This window comes from Barbus barbus (genome assembly GCF_936440315.1).
Source record: "Barbus barbus genome assembly, chromosome: 20".
In the NCBI taxonomy this organism is placed as follows: domain Eukaryota; kingdom Metazoa; phylum Chordata; class Actinopteri; order Cypriniformes; family Cyprinidae; genus Barbus; species Barbus barbus.
In genome coordinates, this window is record NC_136748.1 from 25,782,358 (window position 1) to 25,794,651 (window position 12,294).

The 12,294-nt window shown below is 35.6% G+C and overlaps 1 protein-coding gene across 2 annotated transcripts; it reads right to left on the reverse strand.

Moving 5' to 3' along the window:
• Positions 1 to 5,376: 5,376 nt before the first annotated feature.
• Positions 5,377 to 11,971, reverse strand: LOC306886018 (saccharopine dehydrogenase-like oxidoreductase). 2 transcript variants are annotated; one of them, XM_079442868.1, is made up of 12 exons: positions 11,452 to 11,971; positions 10,414 to 10,526; positions 9,637 to 9,717; positions 9,173 to 9,302; positions 9,032 to 9,081; positions 8,801 to 8,931; positions 8,419 to 8,536; positions 7,046 to 7,165; positions 6,865 to 6,921; positions 6,672 to 6,783; positions 6,502 to 6,583; positions 5,377 to 6,132 (listed from the first exon to the last, which is right to left on the reverse strand). In XM_079442868.1, exons 1-12 carry the CDS (start codon positions 11,648 to 11,650, stop codon positions 6,042 to 6,044), a joined length of 1,284 nt encoding a protein of 427 aa, XP_079298994.1. In that variant the 5' UTR covers positions 11,651 to 11,971; the 3' UTR covers positions 5,377 to 6,041. The 2 variants fall into 2 exon arrangements, with proteins under 2 accessions (XP_079298994.1, XP_079298995.1); XM_079442869.1 differs by having other exon boundaries at positions 5,385 to 6,132; positions 8,419 to 8,518; positions 11,452 to 11,671.
• Between the last annotated feature and the right edge of the window lie 323 nt (positions 11,972 to 12,294).

A 12,294-nucleotide genomic window follows, 5' to 3' on the forward strand; every position in this document is an offset into this window, starting at 1 on the left:
TATTTAGATTCATTTGTAGCACTTTATTTGGAAGTCCTCCTCAACAAGTTAACCATAAGATTGAACCATAGCTTTGAGCTTTTTCTCATACAGAGGGAGCGGGATGCAGGCAGTCGCTGCATTGTCTCAATGACCTCCAACAATATCAGTATTCAAGACCCTCGTAACCCGCAGAACAGCCGAACCTTCACTTTTGACTACACTTACTGGTCTCACAGTGGCTTCAGTAGGAACAAAGATGGTCTGTTTGTACCCGAGGAGTCAGGTGGGCGCTACGCTGACCAGGTAACACATGTCAGGTTAAATAGAGGATGTCTCACCTTACATAAGAGGATGCATCTTTGTTCATGCTAACAAAGATTGTAAAATCAATGTGCTTTTTAAAATCTTATATCAGACTACAATTGCTTCTATATTTATTGTGATGGTGTCATTGGTTTTGTGAAGTCTGTTTAACTGATAGCGGAACTAACAGTTTCTATTTGGTTCAATCCCTCTGTTCCCTGTGGTCATTATCAGATGAGTGTGTTTCTGGATTTGGGGCAGGGCATACTTGATAACGCACTGCAGGTCTACAATGCCACACAAATTAATAAACGTAATGTTATGCATATTTGTCAGTCATACATAAATGAGACAGGCAAGAAACCGATAATATTTCTGTAATAGTACTAATGAAATGTGTTTTAAATTAACTCTGAATATGGTTGTTCCACAGCTAGCCATATTTTAACAATGTCCATACTCTTTAACTGAATTGAAGCCATTTTTACAGTGATTTAAGATTTATGTTGATTCTAAGCTATTTGAATAAATGTATTTTGAAAATATAATTATTTCAATAAAATCAAACAGATTTAAATAGCTAAACTATGTGCAAAAGTCTTACCCGTTTCATTTATGTATGACTGATAAATTGGCATTCACTGTTTGTGTTATGTTAAAATGGTTTATGGATCAAATACATAAATCTAAGGTGGCTGAAAGAGCTCAACACGCTGCAAATGAAAAAAACCCCACATGCAAATAGAAAGAAACACCTGCAAATAAAGAAAACATCTTCATCTGTTTGACAGCACATGTGCTACAAATACTCACAACACAACCAAAAACAAAAACGCGCTATACATAACAATACATACATATAGGAACGAGCTGCAAGTACAGACTACATGAGAAATGCTTAAGGGAACCGCCGCAACAAGTGATGAACCTGGTGGGGATATGCTTATCAATGTCTACTCTGAAAGGTGAGATTGTTTTATCTTTTTTGCAACATCCTGATCATATAATTCCTTCGCTTTTATTGGATCTTAGCCTAAATAAGCTGATGAGATACTACACAGTTGCTGTAACTGTAAAATGTAAGCTGGAGACTTTTACAATAAAAAAAAATTAACCATGGTTTTACTATTAAAATAAATAAGTAGCCTATATATTATATATTTTTTTATTTTTATATAAAAAATAAATACAAATAAAAGTGATTACTATAGTTAAACCATGGTAAATTAACCACACTAACCTAGTTTAACCATGGTATTTGTACAGCTGGTTATACAAATGGTAACATGGTTACTACTTTTACTATAATAAAACCATGGTTGAATTTCGTAAGCATTGTTGGGGTCCCCTTTGTGGTCTGTGCTATTTGCAGTGCGTTACTTTGTGTTATGAGTATTTGCAGTGCGTTTCTGTATTTAGTTGTTTTGCGAGTATTTGCAGCACATGTGCTGTCACACTGATGAAAATGTTTTCTTAATTTGCTGGTGCTTTTTCTATTTGCATGGGTTTTAAGTTGCAGCGCGTTCTCTCAGACCACCTTATAAATCTTAAATTTAGACTTAAATATAAAAAAAAACATGCATGCAAAAATACTGTTACCTGTTATCTTTTTATAAGAATGATGTTTTTATTTATTTATTTATTTTATACCAAATTCAGGTATTTTTCAGCATGTTGGAAATTTACAATGAACAGGTAAGAATTCAGCTTTATCTGATGCTGATGAATTAATGTTTAACAGCTCCAAAAGTTCAGTCCCCAATTAATTGGTAATAGGGCTGCCACTAACGAGTATTTATTTCGATTAATCTATCGACTAATTTATCGATTAATCTAAACGATTAATTTCCCACAAAACAAATCAACAATTTTCCTTAAGAATATTTTATTAAACCAAATGAAATTCAAATGTCTATGAAATCCTTTAAGTGAAGTGCAACATAGAGTGCAAGAAGCAAGTGTCCATCTCATAGTCCAAATCACTGAAATCACAGTTCAGTATTATAGTGTGAGAATGACAACACATCCACCTGTTCTAGTCTAATAATAATAAAATTACAATCAAAAAACACTTTTTAAAGGAGTATTTACCAGAATTTATTTAGGCAAAAAATGTAAATGTGCAGTATTTCTGATTTTTTTTTAAAAAATACTTTTTTTTAATATAAAATAAATTAATTGGAGATGTTTTTGATTAATAAAATTTAACCATTAAAACAGAGTATAGAAAAATGAAAATGGAAAAAAATAAATTTGGAAATAAAACGGATTTCATAGGGACCTATAATTATAATATCATTTTTTTTGTGGTAATAAAAATAGATGTAAGTCAACAATAGCTTTTAAAATGACTTAAAATACATATATAATAGCAATAATAATTAGTTCAAATAAAGTATCAAAAGCAAGAAATCATATGGTGTTATTGAACAAAACTGTTAAAATACATAATGTATTATAAACAATAGAGCTAATGTAGATTATGCATTACAACAAAGGCCTGACGATTGTTTTTACACATTACTGTGGGATCTAATCCTTGTTTAATATTGACCAAGCACCATTTAATTCAAATGTCCACTTCATTTTTTTAATATTTGGTCATTTCTTTAGGACAGAAATGCTATAGCCATTGTAATTAAATGAATATGTGGACATTAAAACGTGTAACTCAGAGTGAGGGTTTGATTCGCGATGTATTCTCCTGTGTTTGCGTAGATTTATAAATGCTTTACCTTATAAATCTGATGAAATGGCACACGTTGCGTTCCCAGATGAACGTTATAATAAACCCAAACTCACAACAACATGCAGAGATGAGTTTGAGACGATAAATCATCTGCTAAATCATGACTAGCTGATATTTATAGGGTTTATGTCGTTATGTAATGTTTTTCTTGACATGTGTGGCACCGCAAACTGCACAGGTTGTAGACCTGCGATCAAAAACCAGCCGATCTGCGGGTACGAGAGGACCAGCAAGAGGGGTTTTTATGTGGAGGGGCTGAGACGGGTGCCTTGTGACAGGGCAGTACAGGTGGAGCAGCTGATGGAGCAGGGAATACGCACCACTGCGGCCACACACATGAACGCCAACAGCAGTCGCTCGCACATGCTCATCATCATCCAGCTCAAACAGGTGTCGCAATGGCCAATCAGGGACCTTTAATTCAGTCGCTCACTGAACTCATTATGAACTCTCACATATGCTGTTATTATTACCAATAAATTGTAGGCACAATGTAAATAAGATATTTCTTGTACAGTGCAAATGACTTCACTGATTTTTAATGGCAGTTTTCGCATATATGCAGAACTAACTGAAACCATTAAAAAATTAAATGAAATACTTGAAATAAAATGTTTCTCTTTTTCATTTAGTATAACTAGAAGTTTAAATAAAAATGAATTAAAACTCTGTAGACACATTTAAAAAAGGAACAAAATTACCTGAAATGAAAATGAAAAAAAAAAAAAAAACTAATTCAAAATATATCAAGGAAAAACCAATAATATATATATTTTTTTTTTTGGTGCCATTTCAATCCTTTTTTTTTTTTTATTTTTAATAGTATTTTAATGATAATAAAATAACACTGCTCAGTCCAAGAGTTCAAATTGAACTGAAGAGAATGATGGTTTTATTCAATGGTGTTGTAAATGATATTCAGTGTTATTTTCTCAGAGATTCTTTACTTGTATTTTTGCTGTGCTTGTAGATTTTCTCAAAGGATTGCATCACCAAACAGTCCAACATTAACCTAGTGGACTTGGCTGGTAGTGAGAGACAAAGGTCATCAGGGTCAGAGGCTGACAGGTTGAAAGAGGGCACTGCCATCAATCTCAGCTTAACTACCCTCGGAAATGTCATCAGGTCAGCACTCGGCAGATATATATCAGATATTTTGTCATTTTCAGTGTTGTCTATGGAAACGCTGTCAATCGTTCTCTTGCTGCATTCGAATGCAAGTGATGCAGTGTTACTGATTGTAGTGAAAATGACCTAATAGTACTAATATAATAATCTTATTTAGCAGAAGCTTTAAGTTACACAATGTGACTTTAAGATTTAAACAGAGGAGTTCCTCACAGCAATGCTGGCAATGGGAACATATACAGGTGCATCCCAGAAGATTAGAATATGGTGAAAAAGTTAATTTTTTCTTGTAACTTATTTCAAAAAGTGAAACTTTCATATATTTTACATTCATTACATGTGAAGTAAAACACAAAGTTTTTTAGTTTTAATTTTGATGATTAGAGCTTACAGCTCATGAAAGTCAAAAATCAGTCCTCTACTTCAAAAAGGAATGTACAGAAGTCATGTCTGTCAAACAGTGTTTGGCACGGAGGTCAGCTGACGTGGTCTTCCAAAATGTAATTAGATGTTTTTGAAAACACGGGCCAGTGTAATTGAATAAGAGACTAATGAAATTACAGCATTAGATGTAAAGCCGAAGCACGAGGCTGTTGATGTTATATTTACAAGCCTTTTCAAGCAATTGAAGAAAAATTCAAACTGCAACCATTCTGCATATTTGCTGTAATTATGCACAATAACATTTTTGTATGTTACATATATGCCAATCTTATAATAATATCAGCAAATAATATATTTATTGCCAACATATTGCTTGTTTGTGGTCGCGGGTTGCTAATGCCACATTCGCTGTTTACTGTCTATGGTGCTGAAGGTTCTGTGATTTGCTTTGCTGTGACTGTCATAATGTGTCTGACAATACCTACATTAAATGTTGTTGGTTTTGTGTGATAGGAGGGATGTCTTGCATGCGTTTTGCATGCTGAAGTGCACTCAGATTTTGTGATTTGCATTTTACTCAAATGAACTGTTTTATTTTGGTGATAACTGTGCTGTTTGCTTGTTGTCTAAGGCTAGCCTTTTAAGAGCTGGAATTGTCCGAGGTGACTTTTGCAGTAGAGGTGGACACAGTAAGCTAGGCTGGTATTTTACTTTATCCCAGACGAGGGAAGAAGGGGTTCAAGGTCGCAGAGTCAGAATTTCATGCTATAGCTAGTAGTAAAGAGGTGATCGTTCCACGTACCGCCTTAACTGAGGAGCTACAGCAATGTCAGACTATATTAAAGGTATTTATTGTTTGATTTTTATTGCATTGACAGACTATAAAAGTAGGCTGAGCAACTACATTATAGTTAGATAATATTAGACATAGAAATACAGTTTGATATGTTCTTTATTTAGTTAAACAAACCAGAACAACATTCTGCAATCTTTCAAACAACTCACAGATTCATTGGTCTCTAAACATTTTCTCTCATTTCTTGTATTAGTTAACCTATTCTGCGACAGTTACAGGATTCACAAATATAACAACTCATGATAATATTACAAAAACTAGTTCTTTCTCTTACTCAAACTATATTTCTCTCAACTCTGGGTGTGCTTTTAAATATGTTTTTAGATATGTCTGTCATATGTGAGAATTAGCATTTCTGTTAGTGATAAAAGCGATGCAGAAAAGTCATTTTCAAACTGAAACGTGATCAAATGGAGGGATTTTGCACTCGTAGTGCAAATTTTTCAGCCATTTGAGCAGAGTGCATGGCATGCTAACAACCCCATCCTAGTGTACCATGCACAAGCGAAGACACTAAACTGGAAAACAGCAACACCGTAAGGAAGTTTTAAATAGCAACAAGACTTCTCTACGCTCAAGCAAGCAAATTAACAGACTGATGTTAAAGTCAAGCCGGTTGAGCCCTGTTTAATCTCTCAATTAAAGGACAGAGAACTGAATGCCGTGTTTGTTGAGGCGATCGATGAGGGTGGTCTTGGCAAACGTCGCTCCTGGAGTGTAAACACCGCCGCTGTGGAGAATCACCCAATAATATACATTCAGAATAGGTCACTTAAAGGCACAGATCACCCAAAAATGAAAATTCTGTCATCACTCAAACCATTCCAAACCTGTATGTTCCTTTTTTCTGCTGAACACAGAAGAATGTTGGTAACTATACAGTTGCTGGTCTCAATTGACTTCCTTACTATGGAAGTCAATGGGGGCCGGCAACTTTTTGTTTAACAACATTCTTCAAAATATCTTAATTTGTGTTCAACAGAAGAAATTCATCCAGGTTTTGAACAGCTTGAGCGTGAGAATTTTCAGCTTTGGGTGAACTAACAATACAAACTGTTTATTTAGGTTTAGTTTCAACCTCCTATATGGCTGGACTCACGTTTTTGGAAGAGAATCTGATTCGTTTAACATGGTAAGAGCCGCTTGAACCATAGCGATTGGTGTGGCGACATATCCTGCCTCTAGAAAACACCACACACAAAAATTATGGATATGAGAAATATGCACTGATGTAGCTACATTAATATGAGGCAGATCTGAATACGTTACCTGGTCCTTTGACCAGAGTGCGGATCTTGCCATTGGGTTTGCCCTCACTAGGGTCGGAACCTTCAGTGTAACCCTCTCCAAGAAAGATGAAACGGAAAGAGGAGCCCTCCATCTGCAGATATCGCATTTAAATGAAACATCCTAAAAAATAAAGCTGATAGCCTAGATGATGATGATAATACGAGTATAATACCTGTTTTCTAGTTGGACCTGCTTTGGAGAAGAAGCCGAATGAGAAAAACTCTGGAAACTGCAGACAAAGTATATATTTGATTACACAAGATCCATAAATTAAAATGTCGGCATCAAATTAAATGCAATGTTTTTGCATTAAATATTCCGTAGCTTTCACAACATGATACAGTATGTTTTACCTTAATGAGGAGATTTCTGCCAAAACTGAACTTTACAAGGAAAAAGAACATCAATCCAGCGAAGACAAGTTTGAAAATGTTGGAAATACCGCCAACGCCAACATACGCCCCATACTGAACCTGTGAGAAACATGCACAGTGTCAGCACATGTAAAACATGTCAAAATATTTTTAGCAATGCAGGTCACAGGTCATTTTCAGGTGCACAACTACTTGTATCCTTCACAGCTGAATTACACTGACATGAGAAAAGACTATTGAAAAAAAGTCTATGAATTACTTCTTTAATCTTGCTGTTTAATCAGTCAATGTTCTCATTTTTCTATAACCTCGTGTGTTTCCTGGTTCAGTTTCAGTCCAGTTTAACTGGTTCAGTGTTGAGTTGAACTCTGACACTCCCATTTATACTGTCCCCTTGCCGCCTTTTTCAATAATTCTTAGTGAAAATTATAAGTATGTGGGGTTGTTCATTGATACTGAACTAGTGTTATATATATATATATATATATATATATATATATATATATATATATATATATATATATATATATATATATATATATATATATTTGCAAACTCTAATCTTGTCTTTCTATTTTTGGTGCTGGTCAGAGGTTTGCATCTTGCTGTGTAGCATCTGTAATTCTGTGTCAAAGACTCCTGAGGACAGTAGATTGTCAGAGCATCACCCCAGCTTTCTGGAAGTTGTTGGTGATTTTACAGACACGTCTTTTAGGATTCATTTTCACAGCTTTTATGATTTGTCTGTCATCAGCTACAGTTGTTTTCTCAGCCGATCAGGTCGTTGTTGGTTGCTGGTGGTTTCCAAACTCTTGATTTCTCCATGCCCTTTGTTTTTGCTAGAGCTCTAACTGACTTCCTCTTTTCTTTTAGCATCCAAATTGCTTGCTTTTCTCTCAAAGTCAGCTCCCTCATCTTCATGCTGGTTTGTGTGTGTCATCATCGAATGCAAGATTCAGAATACAGAAGTAATGGATATAACTGACACGACACATTCCCTGCTTTTAATATCTGAAGAATTAATGCAACAGGACACAGCTGATCACTTAGAAAGACCTGTGAGGCAACTGTTCCAATACTTATGCTCACATCAGATAGAGGGATGAAACTCTAAAAGTGCTGAACTTCTTAGCTGGTAAAACATCTGTGTGTGAAATCACCCAATAATAAAATGTGACATTCTGTAATTTTGTCTCATATTCATCTTTTAATCATATTTGTAAATGTCTTGACTCCACAGCCAACAGAGCAATTTTGTCTTTACTGTTCCAATACTTATGGAGGGCACTGTATATATATTTTTTAGATTTATATATAAAGCATTATTTCAATTAAAAGATTGAATGACTTACCGGAGACTCATCGAGTTCTTCAGTTAAGTATCGCTGGGTCCTTTTCACCACTGATGGGTCAGATCCCATGAAGGGAATTGCATATTGCTGCAACTCGTTACTATAAAACAGTGTGCCTCTGCAGATAGAAATACATTTTTGTTAAAAACAGACATGAGCATATTCATGAGCACATTAACATTTCAGAATCTTACTTGTTTGACTAGATTTTTATTTTAGAAATGCAGCCATAAGAGACTTCCTTCAAAACAGAAAAAATTCTTACCTCACAAACATTTTAAATTTGACTCCAAAGAGTGGAAAATGGTCATGGAAAACCCATTATAAATGGACTTCTTGAAATACTGCCAGAGAAATACAATGTAATGGTTGTCATACACACCTCCTTTTAATTTTAGCCCCCACCACAGGGAGAGGCTTGTGACCGAACTTCTTCCTGAGGCTCCGCAACTTGTTGCCGTCGGCTAAGCCATAAATGGCCGACTGCCAGGTGCCATCATGGATGCAGCCTCCCTACGAGCACACACCAGAATGTGAGTCAGCTGACACTTAAAAACACAGACTATTTCAGAGCTTTTAATTATTAAGCTTTTTAAAACTTAAGAACACCAACCTCTGGCCCTGCACTTGCAGTCAAAAAGCTCTCAACGGCTGTAAGTGTCCCTGGTAATGGAAAAACAATTAATATATTAAAATGTAAATGTATATAATTTGTCATCAAATAGAATAGAACAGAATAGCATGACAAACATACCTTTAAACTGGTCCCTGGTATAAACGACACCCATGTCTGCAGGAATGGAGTCAAAACCACAGCTTCCCACAATGTAGACCCCCTTTTCAGCAGCCTGGTCATGGTAGTTCAGCTGCATACTCTCCAGAAACTACAGCAAATAGAACATATACACTCATTTCTGTATTTTGGGTTTGCACTCGAACTGTTGCAAAATATCAAGTCAAAATTAAATCAAAATAGACCGAATTAGCTGTGGTCTTATAATTCATCATGTTATTACAAAGAATATGTCTTCATCATCTTCTATCAAAATAACTTGCAAATTTTCTTTTCCTGTTTGACACGGGAATGTCACATTATGGAAGTGTCGTGAATACTTCATGTTGACTTTAATATTGTTATGACCTGTTATGATCAATGCCAATTTATGGTTTTATTGTGATTTTGATCATGACAAAAGAACAAAGTGTCAGGAAAAGCACCTGTGGTTCTCCAGAGATATCAATGCAGTGAGCTCCATTCTCCACACACGTCTTGACAACAGGGTCACCAAAAAATCTATACTGTAGAAAAATATCAGCAATTTTGCATATTAGAATGGTTTCTGAAGCATCATGTGAGAGACTGGAGTAATGATGCTGAAAATTCAGCTTTGCATCACAGGAATAAATTACAGTTTATTCCACAATATTACTGTTTTACTGGATCAAATTCTGAGCATAAAATCAGCCTGACTGACCCCAAACTTTTAAATGGTAGCGTACATGAAAATATACAATATTCTATACAATGTGTACTATTGACTGAAAATATCTGGGGAAAAAACAACCTCTTTAGTCTTTAGATATGACATGACAATTGCAAAAATGAATAAATAATCTAAAGATGTAGTCACACTAGACTTTAAGCATCTGAAATTTCTTTGAGCATACAATACTCTTTCGCATGAGCTTGTGTTTCCGGTCTCCTGCATTTGCATGCGTATGAAAGGAATTCAATGGAACGAAAAGTGTATTGTGACCGACCCTTAATACAAGATCATCTAATGTTCAATGTACAAACATGATTATCTTGTTTGATGGACGGTATTGCATAACCACATATAGTCACAGTTATCAGCCTGATGTAGCAAGCTGGGTAAACATTAGTGTTATATTGCAAAAAGTCATTAATCAATAGCCTGATGTTTTATGATATATATCATATATAATACAGCTCATATACAAGGGATTCTGTGTGCTACGGTCTTGCGTACTTACAGGCCCCACACAGCTGAGCACAATAACAGCCTGTTTGCACATGGCAGCCAATGAATCCGGATCGTTGACATCTGCGATGAGAATATCTACCTCAGACTTCAGCTCCGGCTTGCCTGAAAACAAACATTTTAAATTATTATTTATGCAAACTCTGCTGGGTTATGAGTCATATTTAATGCAAACTGGTGAGACTGTAAATTATTCGAGATAACTGCATAAATGCAAAACAGTCTTAGGCCAAACTCCATGTCATAAATAATTCAGTTTGTCCACTAAGATCAGAACTAGGAATCCTAAACAGTCATATCTTTATTCAGTGACCTGTCTGGCTAAATTAATTCTTATTGAAATCTAAATATAACTCTGAGCAAATGTTCTGCTTGAGGCCATCCATTCAAAGCTACGTGATTAAAGGCATTGAATATGTCACTGGAATATAATTTTCCATCAGCTGTTGAGGATTAATTAAACCGTCTCTGAAGACCACCATGACCAAAGAGCCTATTGTTTAAAACAATGCATGTAGATTATCCAAGCTAAACAATACAGTGTCCCACACAAAGGCATTTATTAGGCAAAGCAGAAAAACACATTCTGCTCAACTATCCTGGAACTTTTACAAAAGATGTCAAACAATAGGAAATTATTTTTTTAACTGTTTAAAGATTCAATTATCTATTTAATCTAATATTAAAACTTGATTTTATGTCAATATTAAACTAATTGTAATAGTTTTAGTTAATAATAACCTTGTCATACTCATACTAGTTATACATATCATTCATCATAGACATCAATGCATGCACTCATATGAACTCTAATATGATTTATTCTTGTCTTGCAACATCTATTGCATTACAAAAATACCATAGTCCCCAAAGGTGTTGCCTAAACTACCATAGTTCCTAGTTGTGACAGCAGTTGTTTCAACAGCAATCATCAAACAAGGAATGAAACAAGAAAATTGTATTGAACAGTTATATCAGTTCACTAAATTTAAAGCAAATCTAGCATAAATGAAGGAGGCTTCACACGCACTGAGAGCTCCGGCGGCCTGCTCCACAACTTTCTCCAGCTTGGTGCTGCTCCTGCCGGCTACGGCCCATTTCAGATTCCCCTTGGGACCCTCGGATGCGGTGCGGGCCACCTCCTCCACCACGAACTGCCCCGTGAAACCAGAAGCGCCGAAGATAATGATGTGATAGGGCCTGCTGGATGAGGTACTGAACGCCGCCATAGCGCTGCTGATACTGGAGGAGACAGACTGCGATCTGCGCGACGAACACCTGCTGACCCAAACTGACTCGCGCTACTTCCGCTAACGCCTACAACTCGAGGTTCATTCAAGAGCATCATCGATGCGCAGCCTGAAAATCATCAATAAAACGAAATCTCCCAAATAAAATGACGGAGGAAGGCGAAAACCCAGTCGAGGATTCGTTAGATAATTGCACATGGATTTGGAAGTTTTTGCAATCACAAAAATTACGCAGAATCATATTATATTGAGTGTTTTTGACCAAATTAGAATTGCGTCGATCAAACGCATCTAGAACACAAGCGTGAATTACGTCACATCAGCTCGTTTCTGATTGGTGTGCTCGGTTTGTAGGCGGAGCAGGTTTTGAGATCACACGATTCTTGGGATTATAGTATGATATGGTTTTAGGTGCATGTTTAAATATGAAGTGGTGAAATTATGGAAAATTTGAAATGAATCTAATACAAACGTTAACACACTACATAATATACACACTATTTTTATTGTTAATAAATTACATAATTATATTAAGAGCTCATTTGCAAAAACAGATAACTCAAAAATCATGTTTTTTTTTTTGTTTCAGTTTTTTTCAATCCTGCATTCCAGTTAATATCAGT

What these genes read in the sequence shown, in the direction of transcription:
- LOC306886018 (XM_079442868.1), bottom strand. Translation starts at nt 11,650, where the DNA reads ATGGCGGCGTTCAGTACCTCATCCAGCAGGCCCTATCACATCATTATC. An exon ending in GGGGCTAAAATTAAAAGGAG is followed by an intron (nt 8,537 to 8,800) that starts GTGTGTATGACA and finishes TTCTATCTGCAG; the next exon opens with AGGCACACTGTTTTATAGTA. An exon ending in AAGAACTCGATGAGTCTCCG is followed by an intron (nt 7,166 to 8,418) that starts GTAAGTCATTCA and finishes TGTTTCTCACAG; the next exon opens with GTTCAGTATGGGGCGTATGT.